We start from the raw sequence: 22,909 nt of genomic DNA on the forward strand, positions 1-22,909 counted from the left end.
AATTTATTTGAATTCAAAGTTTCCCCCCAAAATGGAATTCAAAATCTAGCGGGTAAAACGATATCATGTAGCATATCTATGCGTAGATTGCAGATCTATGATCTGTGCTCAAATCGGAGATGATATGTAGGAGTTATGGAAGGCCAAAAATCATAAAATTGTCCACCTCCTTTTTGGGGAGAAAAGTGCATCCTTTGACTACTCTTACACATCTCTTACACACCCACCATTCTTGCACACATGGCCCTATTCGTCAAAATGTTAATCACCTCCATAAGCTCATGGCAGATAAAGAGGCCCTCCTACACCCCATCCTCTTCCTAATGGCAAGGCGACCTACAATACCGACTCCAAGCCGTCATGCTTCAAAGCACCAAGGCAATGCTACCTCAACACAAGGCGGAGAAAATAGTGGTGCACCCTACATGCCGACCAACACACACACACACACACAAAGAGCTAGCACTCAAGATGGATCGCTCGAATTTAGGGTTGAAATGCATAGAACAAGGCAAGTAAGTCTAGAGAAAAACTTTTGATCAATTGTTGTTGAAGAGGCACAATTTTCTCTTGCACAAGCTATCTATTTTACAGGTGGTTCTATGTTGATGGTCACACGAGAGTCATGGAAGCATGCATGGAAGAAGATTGCTGAGTATGGGGCTGGATTTTCCCGTCCATCATATCATCAAATGCGGACAACCTTCTTGGATAAATGGTTTGACAACACCCAAAAAGAAGTTGATAGATTAATCTTGAAATCAGTTGATCAAACAGGATGCACTATAGTCCGTGATGGAGGGTCAAATGTCCAACGCAGGCCGTTGATCAATGTTATGATATTCAGTCCTCGAGGGGAGTGCTTCATTAAATCGGTTGACAGATCAGGTGAGATAAAATCAGGGAGCTATATAGCCGATATAATCATAGTTCAACAATTCATGAAGTTGGTGTCCACAATGTAGTACAGGTGATAATGGAAAATGCCAAGAATTGTAGTGCAGTGGGTCGTCTCTTGGAGGAGCGCTTTCGTAGCTTGTACACGTTTGGTTGCAATGCACATAGCAATGTACACGTTTGGTTGCAATGCACATAGCTTGAATCTTGTGCTGCAGGATTGGTATAAGAAACAGGACACTGATTGGTTCAAAATCAGTATAGATAATGTGAGGAAGGTGTTGAAGTTTATTTTGAATATACAACGTGTGTTGGACATGTATCGGCAACGTATGTCCACAATAATGAAGCTTCCATGTGAAACCAGATTTTGCACTAACTTCTACACTGTGGAGAGTCTTTTACAAAATAAAAATGCTGGTGCACTAACTTCTACATTATGGAGAGTCTTTTACAAAATAAAAATGTTGTTTTGGAGACATTTATTTGTGCAGGCTTCTATGAGTGGAAAGCAGAGCAACCAGTACGAGTAAAAACAAAGGTTCGATCTATGAAAGTGCTTATTGACAATAGACACTTTTGGTCTAATGTTGGGGACATGGATTGGTATAATGTTCAGGAGAGCTTGAAATCTCCTTCGGAGCCAAAAAATTGCTTGATCAAGCCGTGGAGAGAACCTTTTAATAAGTCTAAAAGAGATATCTTAAATAAGTATGTACATGCTCTATGGGTTAGTTCACATAGCCCACTACATAATGTTGCTTTTCTGCTTGATCCAGAGTACTATAACATGAGTTGTGATGATTTAGATGAGGAGGTGGTTGAAGACTTCTATGATGTGGTAAGTAATTTCTATAGCAATCCAGATGATCAAGCCCAAGCAGTTACCGACTTGACAAAGTACAGATTAAAGGATGGCCTTTTCAATTTGGAGTTTGTGCAAAACCTTGCATCGAAACAACCAGCGTGGAGATGGTGGCTCATGAATGGTGCTTTGACGCCTACATTGCATTGATTGGCTGTCAGGGTTCTTGCACAATGTGCTGCCATTCAAGTTCTGAGAGAAATTGGAGTAAGTACAGCTATGTACACTCGACCGGGCCGAGAAATTGGTTTACCTATATTGAAATCAAAGGCTACTTAGCAATATTCAATCTGAAAGGTATGAAGAAGATAGACCACGGTGGACTGTGGATATGAATGAAGATGACCAAGAGCAAGGGGAGAGATGACAGTCAAAGAACTGAGGTTCTGTGAGCTTGGTGGATGTTCTTTGCTTGAATTGAATGCGAACCTTGAGGTGGATGATTTACCTCGGCAACAAACGGCATTGCGGAGCAATGATGTAGACACAGATAACATTGTAGGTGAATGTAATGCCAACCCTTTTTTTGTGGCTTGTGGCCTGTGGACCAAGTGCCATACCACAACTTTTATTTTATTGCCATTTAAGACGATAGTCTGAGCATTTTCACTTTCAAAATTAAAAAGTATCATAAATTTTGTTTGCAATTCCAATGAAAAACTTTACACACTCTGAATTTATAACATTACTTTATGCACCAAGGAATACTATGAAACCTTCATGGATCAATTTACCAACATTCAAAAAGTCACAGTAAGTTTTCAACACAAGGGAGATATATACAAGGGTCATAAGAGTCATTGCAGCCCACTCCAGGCTAAGATGTTTACAATTTACAATGATAAATTTAAACTATCCAAAATAGAGTCTCTCTCCCTTGCAACTGCTGTGCTGCCACCAATAAGCGTTGATAGTCTTTCTCCATTTGGAATATGGAATAAGCTCGTCAATCGGAGCCTTGCAAATGTGGCATTATTTTTTATTTACCATGTTTTGCATGAGACATGGCAAATGATACATGTGGCCACAAGCTATTCTGCAGTGTCTACTCCAACTATGGAAAAAGTGTTCGCAAACTGGTGGGCAAGGGCCAACTGCATCCTCAGTGTGACCTAGAGGTGGACGCAATGTGTTAGGATGCTCGATCATTGTCATGATTTATTGTTGTTGAACCCATCCCTCCATTTCACGGAGTTCACGCCTGAGCAGCTTGATATCTCTCTATAACTCTTTGTTATTGCTTGAGTCCCCTTCCCCCGTCGTTTGTGTGGAGTTACGAAGCTATGTTTGCAATTCCTCCATGGTAGCATCATTTTTTTGCATAGAGGAGCCAACCAATGCATATCTAAGCTCCTCTCGTGATATTGTGACTGTCTCACTTTGGATATCCACTACACTCTTATTGGGGGCTCTGCTACTGAAGTCTACTGCCTCATTCCCAACAAATTGGACGTATATCATCTTTGCAAACCACAAGGGACAGTCTATGTGGTTTAGTGTACTCCCTGTGCAGGCAAGGTATATACCTTCGGCATGCGTGCATATGGTTGGCACAACACACTTATCCAGCTTCCATCCTCCCTTGCAGATAGCGAAGTGAGACACATTTGGCCATGCTTCCTTCACCATATAGCTTTGGCATGCGTGTGTATATAGCTTTGGCATGCGTGCGTATGGTTGGCACAACCCACTTATCCAGCTTCCATATTCCCTTGCGGATAGAGAAGTCAGACACATTTGGCCATGCTTCCTTCACCATCTCTGTGGTGACGTCTCTGTTGATGTATTTCCATTTTTTGCCATTCACCGGCGCCCACTCATCAGTCCTTGCAGCAACTCTTGCTTGGTCGTTCGTGCCAGTTGCATCAGCAAGTGCCCGCAAGCGATCGTATGCTTTTTTAGATTTTTCACGCTCGTCCATACTTGTCACGATCATAATTACAATATCTCAATGTGCGATAGAACTTAAGTTTGCATCACAGATACGTTTGCAAATCCACTGGTACACCTTGGTTTAAGTTATCACAGCACACCACACTTTGTATTAATCATTGTGCACCATGACTTTATTTGCAAATAACAATGTCCAGATTTCAACTAAAACTATAACAACACACCACATTGATCGCTTTGCTCCATTATTACAAAAAGACTTTACTTTTGAATACAGATTTACAAATTCAACAGAAAATATCACGACACATTGCATTGTGTATTAATTGCTTTGCCCCATGACTACATCATTATAAAATGGTACAATTTAAGTCAATGGTCCATGAATATACAAAAAGCTCCATTTACATGTCAGATAATCCAAAAGAGACTACTGTTTTCAAAGGTGAGCAAAGTAAACTAAAATCTAGGCATCATCTCACAACGGACGCAAACACACCTCTGAGTTGAGCTCTAACATATCTAAATGCTCACTCATATTCAGCAATGTCTTTCTCTGCCTAGGCCCTTGTTGTAAGTAGTTTTTCCGCATTATGTTGGCAATCATGCCGCAATCAATTTTCTTTTGCTTTTGCCATGACACATTGTAATGCTCTGAAAAATCTTTGTACCAATCACATAGTTGCTCAATGCAGAAAGCAACTGCATAGGTGTCAGTGGCTTTTGAATACGGACGAGTACCTTTTGAGTTGCAAAGCTCGGGGGCCCTCCAAGGATGTAGGGCATGCTCTGTGGGGTCTTTGATTTTGGTTGCTCACTTCTCAATGCCAACTTGCAGTGCCAACCCCCAATCAATGACACTCACACGTGGCACACCTTCCTTAGTGAAGTTAGTCATGATGTTCCATGGGTGCAAGTCACAGTGTATAAATCCTTTGTTGTGTGCATGTGCCATGGTCTTCACCAGACCATCCATAAAAGAAGGCACCCAATTGAGCATATGATTGCACATCTCTAACTCTTGGTCTGTGGAAGGGCGTCTAGGATCTTCTTTTTGAGCCACTAGTATGTTAGAGAATTTTCCTTTGGGTGGTGGAACACACTCTAACATGTCACCTAGATCCATTCCATTGAAGCAAGGAAAAACAAGGGACCGTGGGTCTTGGTGTGTTTGTGCAATGCATCTAACGATGCCCCAGTGGAACAATTGCACGCTCGCCTCTAGAGCGAAAGATTGACAACTCTCTGGTGCATCTCCTTTGAAGTCTTTGATCACATACTGCACCTCTGGTAGCAACCAAGTGACTCCATCGATTGTGCACTCTGACACAACTCCATAGCATCCTTTCCCAAGCTTTCGACCACGTTTGATAGATTGGAGTGTGAGGTAAGCACCAATGGCACACTGAGACAAAAAGTGGGTGTATAGCAAATGATCCGCCCCAGCTTCTCAATCTGATCTTGCACCTATTGTATCTTGAGAGGAGGTTGTTTAATAAAAGATGGTTCTAGCTTTGTGGCTATGGACATCTTGAGCATCAATATTGCACGCCCTTTTTTATTTTGACCTCTCTACACACCATATATTAGTCCAATGTTGTAGCTTGGTTAGATCTGCATCCGCTGGTGCATCAACACCCAAGTCTCTTAAGCATTGTGCCATGTTGCCCACAATGCTATCTATTAGCCTACAAATAGTCTTTGCTTCTACAACTAAGAAGTGTGCCTGAACTGCTGCAATTATCGTATCAAAGAAACGATCTCTACGAGTCTCATTCTCCAATACAAAGGTGATCTTCTCCGTGGTCAGGGCACATTTGCACGTGACCAATAGAGATCTGATCTTGGATTTTAAATCCTTCATTTCCATAGGATTCATGTTTTATGATTTTTAAAGACAACGTAACTTTAAATTTTATAAAAAATATATGCATCATGCACTGAAATTAACGACAACACTAGTTTAAAGAGTAGGCAATCATCAATGAGAGTGTCAACACCTCCAACCCAGTAGTAGAGTTGATGCCGAGACCAAGACAGGGCATCATTCAATGCAACTAACAACACCTCCAACCCAATAGTAGGGTTGATGCCGATAGCAACATCGAACTAAGCCTAAAAAGCAGGGCATCGTTTGAAGAAACTAACAACACCTCCAGCCGAATGGTAGAGCTAATGCCGAAAGAAACACCAAACTAGCCTAAAAGCAAGGGCTGATATTCAATGCAACTTACGACACCTCCAACCCAATGATAGTGTTGATGCCGATAGCAACACTAAAATTAGCCTAAAAAGCAAGACATCATTCGATGAATCTAACGACACCTCCAACCCAATAGTAGAGCTGATGCCAAAAGAAACACCAAACTAGCCTAAAAAGAAAGGGCATCATTCAATGAATCTAGCGACACCTCCAATCGAGTAGTAGGACTAATGCCAAAAGAAACATTGAACTAGCCTATCGGCACGTACATCACTAATAAAACACAAAAAGCGACTAGTCTATTAGTTTGTACAATGACACTCCCAGTCCAATAATAGAACCGATGTCGAAAACAAGGTTAATAGAACTACCTATAAATTAAACGTAACCAACTATGTTCAACAAGGTTAATAGAACTACCTATAAATTAAACGTAACCAACTATGTTCAACAACGATACTTCCGGTCCAAAATAGAACCGATGCCGAAGTGAACACAATTGACGCATTATAAATCAGTGCTGGCTGGTCTAGCATTTCACGATGACACTTCCGATCCAATATTAGGACCGATGCCGACGTGAAAAGCAAGATCAACCTACTTTTAAAACTACAAAAAATAGTTATTTAAAAAAAGTATATCATTTTAAAAACAAAATAGTAAAGTAGCGTACAAAAGTTAACTAAAATTTATACCGTAGTTTTCTTTGTTCCTTGTGAGGACACCTGTGCAAATCAAAACTCAAAGGATAGAATTTTGAGGAGAATGGGCCCCCTAGGGGCCCTATTTATAGATACCCTGGCAGCCCGTCGGGCAACGAAGTGGGACCGCCCCAGGCCGTAGCCCTCTGGGTATCTGAGGTATCCCGCTGGGGCCGACGGGAAAAGAAGATATCCTGACGGGCAAATCTCACCGAGCCTCCTGGTCTTCTTCAAGTCACCATGCCAATTTTTGTAAATGTGAAGACTTGTGAATTGAGAATTCTGTTAATTAACAGTGTTATTACAAAAAAAAACACGTGATCACGTGAATTTGAAATCCCTGGAGCCTATTTCAAATGCTAAACTTTGGCATGCACGTTTTGGCCATCTAAATTTTTCCAATTTGTTGCGTTTGCAGAAATCTAATATGGTTGCTTCTTTGCCGCTTCTTTGAAGCACCTATCAAACATGTTTGTGAAGGCTGTATTTTGGGTGAGATGTACCGTTCATAGTTTTCAAGGGATGGATCAGTTAGGGCCACATGCAAGTTGCAGTTTGTGAATAGTGATGTTTGTGGGCCCATGAAAACTCCATACTTGCACAATTACCTTTACTTCGTGACTTTCATTAATGATTACTCCACGCATGCATGGGTGTATCCGCTTAAGGACAAGTCCGAAGTGTTTTTGTGCTTCAAGAAATTTTTGGCTATGACTGAAAATGTCTCAAAATGTACTATAAAAACCCTCTGTTCCAATTGAGGGGGGGAGTATATGTCTCATGAATTTAATGCATTTCTGGCTAATCGTGGGATAAAACACCAATGTACAGTTTTGTATACGCCTCAGCAAAATGGTGTTGCTGAGAGAAAAAATAGGTCTCTTATGGAAATGGAAAGATGTATGGTCAAAAGTCAAGCTTTCCCACATTTTTTTTGGCTTGAGGCTATTATGTGTGCCACTTATGTACTTAATAGGCGTCTTACAAAAGCTTTGCAGTGTATGACTCCATATGAAGCATGACATACTAGAAAGCCTTCTATTGAGCGCATGCATGTTTTTAGTTGTTTGGCATATGCTTTGGTGCCACAAATGCATTGCAAAAAAATTGGATGACAAGGCTGTTAGATTTATTTTTGTTGGATATAGTGCTAAAAGCAAAGGTTACAGGTTGTATCATCCACGAACAAAGTGTATCTTGGTCTCATGGGATGTTTTGTTTGTGGAAGATTCTGTTCAGCCCTTGCTGTCATGTACTAGAGACAGTAGTGTAAGCTCACAAGACATTTATGACACTTTGCTGCCACTTTTCAATGGTGGAAGTTCGAAGGTAAACTCCAATGAGGCAAATGTTCACCCTATGGAGGTTTTTGAAAATGTTACAGATCAGCCTATTACTGATGCATATGTACGTGATGTACTTGATGAGGAAAAGGTTGAGAATGAGCAGGCTAGAGGTATGCCTAATGGCTGGTGCAAAATTTGTGTGACAGTAAATTGGATACACCTTTGTCTAGTCGTACTCATTCAAGTTCTCATCATGCATCATATTGTTATGCTTTGGATGCGTCTAGTTTATGTGATCTTGAGGAACCTCTATCTTTTGATGAAGCACAAAATTCAAAAAGTTGGATGGCTTCCATGCAATCAGAATATGATGATGCACTTATAAAAAATGACACATGGGCTTCAGTGTGATTTGCCTCCTGCAAAAAAGCCATTGGTATGAAGTGGATATACAAGTTGAAATGCAAGCCGGATGGTGAGATTGATCACTATAAGGCTCGACTTGTTGCAAAGGGTTATGCACAGCAAAAAGGCATAGATTATGAAGAGAATTTTTCTCCCACTTGTTGTATGGCTACTATACGTTTTCTATGTGCATTGGTAGCTCATTTTGGTTGGGATGTAAATCAGACATTATTAATGCTTTCTTAAATGGTGACATATTTGAGGAAGTTTATGTAACATAGCCTCGCGGTTTTTCAAGAAAGGACAAGAGGATAAAGTGTGCAGATGTAAGAAAGCTTTGTATGGGTTTAAGCAATCTCCTCGTGCTTGGTATGAGAAAGCTGATACTCATTTGGTCAAACGAGGCTTTCGTAACAGTCCAACAGAAAGCACATTGAATGTAAAGCATGAGGGTGATGCACTTCTCATTATCGTTCTCTATGTGGATGATTTGCTGATCACTAGACCAAATGAGACTTTTGTATTAGTCCTCTATGTGGATGATTTGTTGATCACTAGACCAAATGAGAAACATATTTATGAATTTAAGTCTGATTTGAATGCTACTTTCAAGATGAAAGATTTGGGATTGTTGCATCATTACTTGGGCATACAATTTAAGCAGTGTGATGGTAGCATTGCCTTGTGCCAGACAAGTTACATAGAGACATTGCTATGTAAGTTTGGACTTGAGGATTGCAAACCTATTGCCACTCCCATGGAAACAGGTTTGAAATTGAGTCCTAATGATGCTGGTGATCGTGCTGATGTCACTCTTTACCAAATTATTGTTAGGTGCCTTATTTATGTATGCAACACGAGACCGACGGCTATTCAGTTTGCAGTCTCACAGGTCAGCAGATTCATGCATAGCCCAGGGTCTGAGCATTGGCAGGTTGTCAAGAGTATTTTTCGCTACTTGAGTGGCACTTTACATCTGGACTTGTTTTATCCCAAGGAGGATCATTGACGCCAGACTTACATGGTTTTGCGGACTTAGATTGGGATGGTCGTTTTGACACAAAGTGTCCACAAGTGGTTTTTGTTTCATGCTCGACAGTTCATGAATCCCATGGTTGAGCAAGAAGCAATCTATTGTGGCCACTTCTAGTTGTGAGGCTAAGTACAAATAAATCTTCACAACTACGGTTGACTGTGTATGGCTCAGACGTCTTATGGTTGATTCGGGTGTTGATAGGACACTACCAGCACTATCTACACTAACAGTCAGAGCGCATTGGCAGTTGCGAGGAACCCAATTTTTCATGCTCGCACAAAGCACATTGAGGTGCATTACCACTATGTCAAGGAGAGGCTCTCAGAAGGAGAGATCATTTTGGCTTATGTGCCAACACGGGACAACCTTGCAAATCTTTTCACAAAGGCATTGTCTCGTGTGAAGTTCGAAGCTTTCTGCAAAGCTTTGGGCTTATTCCCCTTTGTGGATTGATCATGTCCTCGGGGCATGGCACTTCCCTATACTCTATGTGCCAGCTCTCGTTCACCGCATCACTCCTAGGGGGGATTTGTTACCATATACATGTGGTAGTGATGTGTGTGAAGTCTAGGGCTATCCATCTTTCCAATGCAGACTAAGTAATACACTCTTTGTTGTGTGCCTTGAGCTTTCTTTGTCTTCTCTCGGAGCTGTATGTGTTTTCTTGTAACCCTAATTCGAACATCGTACGTGATCCATTTAAGCCATAAATATATTGGAGAAGTTGCCTATAAGTTTGATATACCATCCTCTTCAATGCTCCATGTTAGTTGTTTGAGGAAATGACCAGGCACTGATAACAATGTTGTGGACACAAATGCTTTAGTCGATTTTCATGAACCACCAAATGCGTCTCATGAACCAGAATGTATTCTAGAGTTTCATGTTTTATATACAAGGCATCATGAATGCCGTCCAGTTTTGGTTAAGTGGAAGGACAGACTTGAAGGGTTCTAGTTGGGAGAACATTAGTGTAATTAAGAAACAATTTCCCACGTTTGTTTTTTACGACTAAAACTATTCTCAAAGGGGGGAATAGTGTGAGGACGTGTCCTCAGTAAGGCCTAGGCAAGGAGCTAAGAGCCCACATGACTTGGAAAGGGGACTTATAGTAGCAAGATGCTATATAAGTAAGGTTGTTTGGACAAGTACATGTCATACCATTTATCCTCTCAAAAACCACAACGCAAAGAGTTTATCAGATGGAGTCGTCCCATGTTCGAGTTTACTTACTTAGCTTTGAGTTTTTCCTAGCTAGTTTATAGTATAGGTTATTTTTAGCCTTAATGTTAAGAAGCATGCATGCTAGAGTTGGTTAAAGCAGGAGGCTAATTTGAGGAGGGTTGGTAGAGGTCGAGCCCTGTAGACGCTCTTGGAAGCATAAATTATTGTGAATGTTAGTCCATCTCATGATGAATGCTTTCATTGCCCAATGTTGTCTCATGATGGATCCCCTGCCCTTTAGTGAATGGAGGAGGTTTTGGGATAGGAGCACCGGCATGCACTCTCTTTATTGTTCTTAATGCTGCAAGCAAGTCAACAATAGCTACTTTTAAAAATAGCAAACTCCTCTACCTTTCATTTACTAGGGAAAATTTGGCCTCTCAAAGGGACCCTATAAGGACTTTGACTTTCTCTCCCTTGTCCAGAATGGCCGCACGCTAATTTTTTTACAAATGAAATCAAAACTTGTCGGATCCTTTGGAATTAGAATGTACTCATTGAGCTCTATCCATTGATATATAACATGCCCTTAAATTCTTTATATTCTAGAAGATTCCATTTTTTGATGTAACAACTGTGTCTTATAAATGGAATATCTCCCCAAAGTTTCAACTTCAATGGGGAGGCCACAACTTCTATAAATCAACTCCAAATTTGTCGGAGTTTGTGGATTTAGAACCTAATTTCTAAGATATTTCCAATGATATGTTTTTTTTACCAAGTAAGCATTTGCATTAATTAGAGAGACAAAATGTTACAACTATTCACCCAAGGAAGGGGTAAATAGGGAGTATACAACGGAATTTGTGGAGTAGTACCCTTGATAGACAGGGAAGGGGTAAATGACGGGCCTTTTGCCAAAATGATAACAAAAAAGGATTACAAAAAAAAGGGGCCATATTTTCTACTACGGGGGCTCGGAGCAGTCTTTAGAGCCAGTCGATCTCGTCCTGCAACCTGTTGGCGAAGTTCACTGCTTCTTCATATTTAATTGCCAACTCCGCCACTTCATTCCTCATTTCCTGCACCCAATTGTGAATGGTATCCAGTGAATTGTTGTCAGCCAGCATGCTCTGCAGGTTGTCGGCACTCCTTATATACAAATCAAGGGAGTCTCTCAGGACGGCCACCCGCTGTCGGTAAATCCTCATTTGCTCGAGCTTTGGGTTGGCGTCCTGCACAGAGCACCCGACAAACAAAGATTTCACACTGAGAGATTGGCTCATAAATGAAATCTGGAGGGTTCTTAAGAGCACTCCCTCCATTCCATCTAATGCATTTAGCTGATGGGGTGACATCGGCTTCAAAAATCCATTGGAAACTTCTCGAGAACTACTGGATTCTAGCTTCTAGTAATTGGATTTCCCAAAGTTGGAGAACACCTGTCGAGATATGTTGAATGATAGGGTTTTGACGAAGCATTCATGGACTTCACGTGGTTGCCCACTTTGGAGAAGAGATACAAAGTCAAATATCCTTATAGGACCTCTTTGAAAGTCCAAATTTTCCCTAATGTCTAAAGTTGGAAGACAAAATCTTCTAAATGAGGTAAGATTGTGGCTCCCAATGCTCGATTTTTTTTTTGTTTCCAAAAACTTTGGAATGAACAATATTAGAGGTAAATTGACTAAATCTGAAGGTTTTTACATTGAAATTACGCTAAATTTCTCTAAATTTTGTAGATTTTCTCACTAAAACCTACTGAATTTCTCTAGAATTTGTAAAACCTAGGTCTTTTTTTTAGCACTGTTGGGTGCCCTATTAATAGGATGGCCATTTATCTAGTAGCGTTTTTTTCTCTTTTTTTAGGCTTAACTTTCTTTGTGTGGGTCGGAGTAGGGGGAGGTAAATTCCACGTAGGTGGGGGAAGGGGGTGCTTCGTGCGGAGACATGACCACGTGCGGGTGGCCCTCTCACAAACACATTTCCGAGGCCTTCCAGGCCCTCCCTCTCTGGGCACTCTACTATATGGAGGGCTTCCCCCCCTCCCCCCCCCTCTCTCTCTCTCTCTCTCTCTCTCTCTCTCTATACTACTGCACAAAAAAACACACACACACACACACACGAGCCACAACTGTCAACAAGCCCCATTTTGAAAAACCATATTCTCTCTTTGAAGGCTTGAGAACCGGTTTATTATACTATATAGCCCACACACAAGGACCCCCACCTTGAGAGATAGCCATAGCTGATAGCCCCCCCCCCCCTCCTCCCCGCCTTTCTCTTTTCTCTTTCTTCCTTCCCCACCCTACTACTACCCCTGAGATCCCCCTACTCCCATGTTGTCTCCCCTCCCCTAGAAAGCTACCTCCAACAGTTCACCAATCCAGCGTCGTCTCCCCATCCCCCTTTAAATTTGAATCTCAGTCATTTCTCCACAACGCCATTCTCTCTCTCCCTCTCCCTCCCTCTCTCTCAACCTCTTCCTTTTAGCTCCTTCTGGTTTATAGTAAATCACTCACTCATGCACGCACGCACGCACATAGCCTACACATACACAGCTCTCTGCCCCCTCTCAAATTAGCAATACGCTTGTTAGACTTCCCTCCACAGCCCATGTTCCATCCACATACAAACATGCATTGCTAAGCTAGCCAATTAGCTTAGCTTTGCATGCACAGGTTATACATCCTCACCAGCTGCTAGCTTATAAACACAATTCCACCATCTCTACTCTCTCTCTCTCTCTCTCTCTCTCTCTCTCTCTCACACACACACACACACACACACACACACACAGAGCATGGACAATATGCCCAATGACACTAACCATGAATGTAATGGGTCTGTGGATCCCCTTGAGATGATAGAGTACTTGACCACCAATGCCAAGAAGGTGCAAAACCAAGTTTTAGCAACGATCCTAACAAGAAATGCTAAGACTGAGTATCTCACGAGGTACTCCTTGGACGGGAGGGTGCTAGACAAGGCCTCCTTCAAAAAACTCATCCCTGTGGTGAGCTATGAGGACGTTGAGCCCTACATCAACCGAATTGCAAACGGCGACAAGGCACCCATACTCTCTGCAGAGCCCATCTCAGAGTTCTTGACAAGGTTGACTTGACTAAAATCTAACTGTATATGCCTGTAAATGATTGATCTAGTGTGCTTCCTTCAATTTGGCTTCTTTTATGAAACTTTTGAGCTTCACTCTCTAGCTCTGAGTACTACACATGTACACCTTAATGTACTGCCTATATTATAGAAGAGCTCATAGTCTTCAATGTTTTGCAGTTCGGGTACGTCGGCCGGAGAACGCAAGCTGATGCCTACCATACCAGAAGAATTGGAGAGAAAGAAGTTTCTCTATAGCCTTCTCATGCCAGTCATGAACCAGTTGAGTGAAGCATTATATGCACTTACTCAAACATTGATATTGTAAATCAGCTGCCATGATCACGGCATAGTCTCTATGCAATTTGAAATGATAGCAGGCCTGAATGTATCAAAAGTTTAACTCATTTGTTTGCCTTCGCGTCGGGCAGGTGCTCATAGCCCTGCCCTAGTAATCGACTCTGCAATTGAACATGGGCTACTAGTCATCACAAGATCACATGGTGTAGTACTGTCTCTTGAATGCCATGCGCACAATGCGGTGTGTCGATCACAGTTACGCACGAATTCCATTTTACGGTGCTTAGGATCGTCTTTGCATTTTGAAGGCAGTAGTCGTTACCAATTGAGCGCAAAGTGCTCTACCAATTGAGCGCAAAGTGCTCGCTATACCGCATGGCTACGTTGGAATGAAATTAAACCTGCTTTTACAGCAGAAGACATAGGGATCAGCACACAAGCTTTCTATTTCCTCTCTCTGAAATTGTTAAACTCTTCTATTCTTAAGCTCAAAGGGCTTTCTTGAATTTCTCTGCATCTTCCAGTAGTAATACCTAGATCACTTAATTTAACTTAATCATGAATATGGCAGATATCTTCCAGGACTAGACAAAGGCAAGGGTCTCTACTTCCTCTTCATCAAGGCAGAGACAAAGACCCCGGGGGGTCTCCTTGCGCGGCCAGTGCTAACAAGCTACTACAAGAGCAGCCAATTCAGAGACATTGTCTACGATCCGTTCAACGTGTACACAAGTCCAACTGAGACGATTCTATGTCCGGATGCATATCAGAGCATGTATTGTCAAATGCTATGTGGATTGGTGCTGTATGGGGAGGTGCTGAGGATGGGGGCGGTGTTTGCGTCGGGGTTCTTGAGGGCAATCAAGTTCTTGGAGGAGAATTGGCAGGAGCTATGCCATGATATAAGGAGGGGGGATTTGAGCAGCAAGGTGAGTGATGTGGTATCAAGAGAGGCAGTGATGAAGATATTGAAGGGGGGAGACCCAAAGCTAGCAGAGAGGATAGAGAGAGAGTGTGCAAAGGATTCATGGCAAGGCATAATCAGCAGGCTATGGCCAAAAGTGAGGTACATAGAGGTGGTGGTCACAGGGACAATGTCTCAATACATACCCACTTTGGACCATTATAGTGGAGGGCTACCCCTAGCATGCACCATGTATGCTTCCTCTGAGTGTTATTTTGGCCTCAATTTGAAGCCTTTAAGCAGGCCTTCTGAGGTTTCCTATACTCTGTTGTCCAATATGGGATATTTTGAATTCATCCCCTTGAAAAGAGGCTCAAATACCATGACTAAGAGCTCCCCTCATAACAAGGTTAATGGAGATCATCATGGGCTCCATCATGAAAATGGCCATCTTCATACAGACACTGACGGAAATCGTGCCGATGATGAGCTTGCGACCCGCCTTCTTGACCTGACTGAGCTGACCGTCGGCGAGGAGTACGAGCTTGTTGTCACAACCTACGCCGGTACCTCTCTCTCTCTCTCTCTCTCTCTCTCTCTCTCTCTCTCTCTCTCACACACACACACACACACACACACACACACACACAGGCACACAATCACAGTGGACATCCCTTCTTGCATCATCAATGCCCATCATGAAAGACAATCACCAAACAAAAGCAAAGAGGAAATGTGCCAAGTAAGCACAGCAAGGAAAATCTCTGCATTTATGTTGATGTGTTTCAGCCAATAACTGGAGAATTGAGAGTGGGAATTGATTGGTTACCTTATGTGCTTTGAAAGTAGAAAGCCGTACTCTTTTGGTTCAACTTTACACAGCAATCCAATAATCTGCATGGCTTCTTCTTAATGGGAGGAACTGAAGGGCCACCAGCTTCAATTCCTTAATGATGCACAAATCACTTTACAGTCAACCTTGCATATTGACTTCCATCTTTTTTACATTCAAATTTTCTGCATCCTATTGTCACGTTTCATTAGATAGATAGATAGATACATACATACATACATAGAGTAGAGGATCCCATAAAAGGATTGGTCTCAAAACTACTACAACATTTGAATAAATCCACCATATCTTCTTTATACTGGTCATGTAGACATTTTGTACTTACAAAGTTTCACATCAGCTATCTTTTGACATCATTTTGATTCAGAATCATGGAATATCATGGGAGATTGAATTGGGAAGATTTGAATTTCCTCAAATTGACCCATACGATTTGAGCGTACATAAAGAGAGAGAGAGAGAGAGAGAGAGAGGGGAAGAAGAAGAAGAGTATGTTAACGTCGTGGGAAACTATCCCGAGAGACCTTAAAGATCTATCTGACGAGGAGAGTTCAACTCAAGACCTGTTATTCAAGAGGGAAATGGCATAACCAATCTACCACACTTGGGTTATAGAAAGGTTATACCATTTTCCTCCTTTTATTAGCCCGCACACACACACACACACACACCCGTGAAGAGAGAGAGAGAGAGAGAGAGAGAGAGAGAGAGAGAGAGAGAGAGTACTATATTGTGTATGCCATTGGATGCATCTAGATAAGTGTGTGTATTTCCTAAGAGGGTGCCTGAGGGTGTCTATATATTTTGAGGGTGTCTATATATTTTATATAAGTATCCATGTAGATATGTATGCATGTGCATCATCAGTGTATGTCTTCTCCTTTTGTACATGGATTCATGGATAACCAAATTTATGGACTCTTTACCATGGTGTGGTAGTATTAGATAGTGGTCACGCAATGCATAGTTATTAGTAGCTATGTCACTTGCATGGTCGCACATCCATTCTTTGTCTTATATACAACTATGCAAGTCTTATTGTAACTATGTCGATTTGGCATAGTTACACCAATTATATAATACTGGTAAATGGCGCACATGCGACCACATACTTATCCTTTCTAATATAGCGTGCACCATTAGAGCATTTTGCTTCTCAACCGTGATTGCTGATGCTCAACTCTAAGTGTGATGGGGTCTTTGTGGGGGATCTATGGTTCAAATTGACATTGCAAATCGCATGACAATCTTGGTTGTCGGGTTGATCAATCAACTAGGGGTGATCTATGCTACTAGCTCCTAGCACCCTTAGGTCACTATTTGAGCCGGACGGTCGAGATTACCTTGTGATCCGCTTTGCATAATTAGAACTGTAGATTCCTTTCAAAGGACTTGGTGCAATATAGTGGTGTGCATTGTACATGTCCCCCAACATAGTTATGTCTTTCTTAGATTTCAATGATTAAATGCTACCTAGGTGCTAAGTGGGGCAAGGGATAAGATTAAGGAAAATAGTTCATCATCAACATTGAATAATTGAGAATGCATTATTAAAGGTTTTGGCATATGTTAAGAAAGAGTTTGTTCACTCAGACAATCAAATCTTTCCCATCATGACCCTCATTAGTGAAAGTGTGGATAGAAGTTCTTTTATAGCCAACGTTGCATGGTATTATAGTAGGATTCAACTTTGAGGAGCCTACTCTTTTGCATATCTAATGACTTACAACCTTAAAGGTGATGAAGGCTTTTGCTTACTTTATTCTTTAAACTTATTCATGCAATTGTTTGTAGCTTCTAGGTATGCAATTTACATTATAGGTACTAACTTTAGAACCTTTGCAAACTTTCCTAGGAGGGTATATTTTGCACAATGTAATCTTAATGAATTTGATTGACATGAGTTTGAGATACACAAGTTATTCCTACTTACTTGATTAGGGATTTCTAGAAAACAATTAGAAAAGTGGTAGACAACCATTTTAATTACCATGTACTTATGTATAGCTTTCTCTATTGTTGGTCAAGTATTTTTTATGTACTTTATGGAGTAAATGAGTTTGATGAGCATTAAGAAGAAGCTTCTTGGGAATGGTTCCCTTTTTGAGAGTATGATGTACTTAGCATACTTTGCTACAAGATGCTTTTGTGAAATATTCTATTAGAATACCAATGCATCATTGTAGTAAGGACAAAAAACATGGAAGCTTCTTGGTAATGGTTGCTTTTGTGCTATAATGTACTTGGCATACTTTACTACAAGATGCTTACGCTTCAATTTTGTATTGCAATACCAATGCATCATTGTAGTGAGCACTATGTTTCTTTCTGCCCAAACTAGCTAATTATCTTGATTAGGGCTTAAGCATCGATAACTACTGACTTATTTCCTTGCCAAATGCATCTTGAGTCGACAATACACAATCAAATGGTATATGATAATCCCTTCCCCTGTTCAAAACTCAAAAACTTGAAACTAAACCATATTTGGATACATTTTGAACTCTATGATGCACATATTTAGGAAATCCCTCCATATTTATTTATGAATCACGTGGGTGGCCATGGTGAAGTAACCATCGTAGAGAGAGCTGTATTGTGGTTGTAGGTAGCGATGCACATGACTAGCCACAAATGGGCATGGTAGTTCCATTTATGAAACTAGTCTTAGGTGCATCTCCCTCTCTATATAAAGAGGAAATGAGTTCTTTCTATGCCCTTGAACTTCTTAGTTCGCCACCTTCCGTATGGTATTGAAGATTATTGTCGATGACCATACGAGGATTCCACACCACTTATAAAAAAGGTGCACTTAAAGGGTGATCCTTCATCAGCCGAAATCTACATTCAACTTCTCTCAAGTGGTCAATCGGTTCTCTTATGTAAACATATCATGCAGTTTCTTAGTCCACAATTAAGAACCTATGAAAACTCTTGTATTCTAAGAAGACCCTAGTGTGCTTAGTAGGTATTTGCCTATGCATTCTAAGAGAGCAACCCCATTGGGCCTTCACCTAGTAACTCTCTTTGGCATTGTACCTCTAGCTTTTAAACTAAAATGTGTACTAGTTCCATCTCTTCTTTAAATGAAAATGCATCTTGTATGGTTATCATGTTGGTCTCTGTGTGCATCTTTATATGGGAATTGAAGTTCCAGACAAATAACACAAGTGTCTGTAGGGTTTGCATGGGTTGGGGGGTCGGGACTATCCCTCTTCTCCTAGAGGTCCCCACAAGTATAGTACATCACTAATTTTCCCATGAAAGTTGAAAGCAAAGTTGATAGCACTTTCACGTAGAGTGAAGCCCCATAGTCCCCTAACCCTTTGAGGGCCCAACAATTGTAAAAGGATTTTGCCCACTTATAAAAGGATCCATACACTAGACATTAAAAAGCAATAGGTGGTCCAAAGTTCAACAAAAGCAATACAAAAAGAGAAACGTGAGTCACCCAACAAGTTATCCCTCATTTTAGAGGGAAATTTGAAGAACAATGAGGGTAGTTGTATCACTCTGATTTGAATAGGAGTAAAAATAGTGTATATTTTTGTATCACTCTGCTCTGAATACGAGTAAAAATAGTGTATATATGCAAAAATATACTAACCATCTTGCTAATGTCGTTGTTGTGGGATCTATGTATGTTTTAAAAAAGGATGTATTATGAACATTGAATCCCACCCAAAGGTTACGTTCGAATTTCAAAGTATGGGGTGACCTGAGGGCACGCCATATGTACTCTTAATATAAATCTTTCCCGTGCTATTATGGCAAAAAATAGGTAGAAGGTGAGAAAACCTTCAAATTTGGAGGAATGTAGTAGTGGAAAGACCTTCAAAGATAGTTAACTTATCTCTAGGTATTGCAAGTTCTAAGTTCTTTTTGGTTTTGGCTTTTGGAACGGTGGTTCTTTTCTTACGTTTGTGTGTGTTGTGTAGGATTGTACCGATACAAGGTGGGGGATGTGCTCAAGGTGACGGGCTACCACCATCAGGCTCCGCAATTTCAGTTTATTTGCAGGAAGAATGTGGTTCTCAGCATCGACGCCGACAAGACGGACGAGGACTGCCTGCACAGCGCTGTGCGCGCCGCCGCCAAACGCCTCCGCTCTGCCTCCCCCCCCGCCGCTTCCCCACCCTGGCACCTCGTCGAATACACCAGCTTTGCCGACACCTCCTCCATCCCCGGCCACTACGTCATCTTCTGGGAGCTCCGATCCCCCTCCGCCACCTGCCTCTCCCTCCCCACCCTCTCCCTCCTCGAATCCTGCTGCCTCTCCCTCGAAGACTCCCTCGACTCCGTCTACCGCCAGTGTCGCAATTGCGACCGTTCGATCGGCCCCCTTGAAATCCGCATCGTCCAACCCGGCACCTTTGACCTCCTCATGGACTTTTGCGTCCAGCATGGCTCCTCTATTAACCAATACAAGACCCCCCGTTGTATCAAGCCCCATTCCCCTGCTCTAGACCTCCTCAACTCCAAGGTCATCCTCAAAGGCTTCTCCCCTTCTTTACCCTTTTGGGCCCCTCAACGTCGTGAATGGACACGTGCCGCGTAGCCCCCCCGCTATGCACAACACAACCTCAAATCCATGCACATGTGTATGCATGTATGCGTCCATGCCTATGTGCAATGTTAATTTGTATGTGATCCACTTTGCATTGACACACATAAAAACCAAATCCTCGAAATAGTGTCTCTTGATCTCTAGTGCATCTACCTCCTCTTGGCTCTCTTCACACAATCTCGACGACCTAGTCGCTTCACGCTCTCGACTGTCCCACGGCTTTCTTGCTAACCCTTAGATTACTCCTTTTCTATCTCTATCCTCACTTCGACCCTTCCCAAGGTTAGTAGGACTCAACCACTTTTTTGGGCTCTCTCCCCCTCCTATCTCTCCATAGAGGCAACTTAGTTTTTGCACATTTTGTTAATGATGTTGCCTACTTGATCTCCTACGGTGATATTTACTTTTGATGAATGTGCTTGCATGCAGACAACATGTGGTTGTAAACATGAAAGTTCAAATGTAATATATAAGATTCTCTCTTTCCTTCTTGAGTAAGAGGTTTTGAGTTCAAGACTCATCAGAGAGATCTTTGAGGTCTCTTGGGATTGTTTCTACGACGTTAAGAACTTCTCTCTCTCTCTCTCTCTCTCTCTCTCTCTCTCTCTCACACACACACACACACACACACACACACACACAAAAGCCAAGCATGTGCCAATTGGTGGACAAATTCAACAACTTTTGTTTACATAAAAATTAGTTTAATGAGCCATTGACCTAGGGACTTGGGGCTCACTTTTGATTGTCAAGGAAAGCTATCCATAGCATGTGATAGGTGTTGTGTACAAATGCAAGGAATGGACTCTATATTAACACGAAGAAGTGCTTAGTGGATCAATTTTATTGGTATGGGAACACTTTGCACCATGTCGTGAAGACAATTGTTTCCTCTAATTCTTTCAGTGACGCGACAACCATATGCGAAGTGAGCTTGTCAAAGTTCTCTGTCTACGTCGCGCACCCTGTAGCGCGTGCATGCATACACACACACACACACAACACAAAACAATTGGCCACCTAAACTGGTTATATGACAAAGCCATTGTTAAACAAATATGTTTTGACTCTAATTTTGTCATGAACGTTGCTTAAATAGTATAACATGCCTAAGCTAAAACAATAAAGTAAGACGTTGAAAACAAAAGTGCACATGCCGCATGATGTGGCTCAATAAAGTAACTAACCGAGATTCTAGGCCAAAGCCAACAATTCTTATTAGCATCATGCCACTAGGTATGTTGGACACAAAAGAATATTGCTATGCACAATATAATAAGTAAACTCATTGACAAAGTGGCTTTCAAGAACAGTACAGCGCCAGAAAAAGTCCATTAGGCCAAATCAATCAAATAACCTGGTTTAAGAGCCTAGTCCCACTTGCACGAAGGACTCTGGAGCGCATTTGCTCGTAAGCGCACAAGTGAGGACAAAGTTATCATGCGTAATCAAATTTGTGCAATGTAGGAGTTGGAAAAGTTGCAAGAGAATTTTTGCTTCGTCTTTTCCTCGAAAATGTTGTTAATGAGAGCCACTTAATGAGAGCCACCTCTGTTGTTTTTGACAGTGCTAGCTTTAACAAGGCTAAGTTTCCACAAAAGGACAAAGCAACCTAACGTGATAAACCTTAGAGGGCGTGCAAAACATATCTTAGTTATATTTTGAAGAAACTCTGGTCACCCACCTAGTTGGGTAAGAATTAAAGTTTTGTGCCCGTAGAATATAATTGTACTTTTTGACTTCCTCAATCCAAACATAGCGAGGACAATCCCCTAAACAGGTGGTCGAATTGTGGTTCTTAATCTCCGTAATACTCACTTGAGTATCGAGAACATTACTAAGTATAACAGAAAAGTGCAATGCAAGTTGCACAATTTTCCCATTTAGGAAATAAGGTAATACGATTAGGGTAAAGGAGCAGTTTAGAGACACTCAAGAAAAAAAGTGTAATTTTGGGCAGGACTTTGTAAATTTGGTCAGATTTGAATTTTGAAAGTTGTATGAGATTCCTCATGCAAAGCCGGATTAGGTTATACCAAAATTGATATTTTTTTAATTTAATTTGGGTAGTCAATCTGAGAAAGTTTAAATTTTGAGGTCTTTTAGGGGTTAGAGACACCCAAGGCTCAATAGTGGGACACTTTTCAGCAAATCACAAGTTGACACATAAGCAAAATTCTTAGTATATTTCAAATTTTGTGTCTTTAAATTGGGGCATGTATGACTTTTAAAAGGCACCTCTGGTACAACTGACTCCTTTACCCTAAATCAACTACTGAATGCGAGACACGGCTCTAAGCTGAAATCCAAGGTAGTTACAAGGATCTATGATTAAGGTGCCCATTTTTTTACCGTGAAAACTAAGATCACAACAATTTATCATTTTCAACATGAAAATTTACTTTCCATATTATCTGAACGAGTGCGTAGTTTGTCCTATGGACGGGGGAGGGAGGCTCCCCCTGTGTGCGTGGGTGGGGTTTTTTTTTGGGGGGGGGGAGAGAGAGTGCGCATATGCACCAGCAACGGTGAGAGGTAGCAGTGAGGATGAACGAGTGGAGTCGATCGGCAGTACGCGCACATGCCTATCATTCTAGTGAGAGAAATGAAGAAAGAGATGCAGTCAACGACTTGGAGAGCGCTAGGCCAAATCACAAATGCTCCCGCCACTCGAACGGCTACAATCCGCGGTGAACGCGAAGGCAAAGCCACTGGCGTGCC

The 22,909-nt window shown here is 41.5% G+C and overlaps 2 protein-coding genes across 2 annotated transcripts; both read left to right on the forward strand.

Moving 5' to 3' along the window:
- Positions 1 to 608: 608 nt before the first annotated feature.
- On the forward strand, positions 609 to 1,912 carry LOC147441260 (uncharacterized). The gene is made up of 4 exons (XM_086483413.1): positions 609 to 888; positions 966 to 1,069; positions 1,116 to 1,227; positions 1,392 to 1,912. Exons 1-4 carry the CDS (start codon positions 609 to 611, stop codon positions 1,910 to 1,912), a joined length of 1,017 nt encoding a protein of 338 aa, XP_086339539.1.
- A 10,869-nt stretch (positions 1,913 to 12,781) lies between these two features.
- Positions 12,782 to 20,674, forward strand: LOC147441261 (indole-3-acetic acid-amido synthetase GH3.5-like). The gene is made up of 4 exons (XM_086482945.1): positions 12,782 to 13,564; positions 13,745 to 13,846; positions 14,436 to 15,334; positions 19,560 to 20,674. The coding sequence occupies exons 1-4, from the start codon at positions 13,254 to 13,256 to the stop codon at positions 20,177 to 20,179; spliced, it is 1,932 nt and encodes a 643-aa protein (XP_086339071.1). The 5' UTR covers positions 12,782 to 13,253; the 3' UTR covers positions 20,180 to 20,674.
- The last annotated feature ends 2,235 nt before the right edge of the window (positions 20,675 to 22,909 follow it).

The sequence above is a fragment of the Adiantum capillus-veneris genome, chromosome 15, assembly GCF_014529385.1.
Source record: "Adiantum capillus-veneris isolate H3 chromosome 15, ASM1452938v2, whole genome shotgun sequence".
In the NCBI taxonomy this organism is placed as follows: Eukaryota; Viridiplantae; Streptophyta; class Polypodiopsida; order Polypodiales; family Pteridaceae; genus Adiantum; species Adiantum capillus-veneris.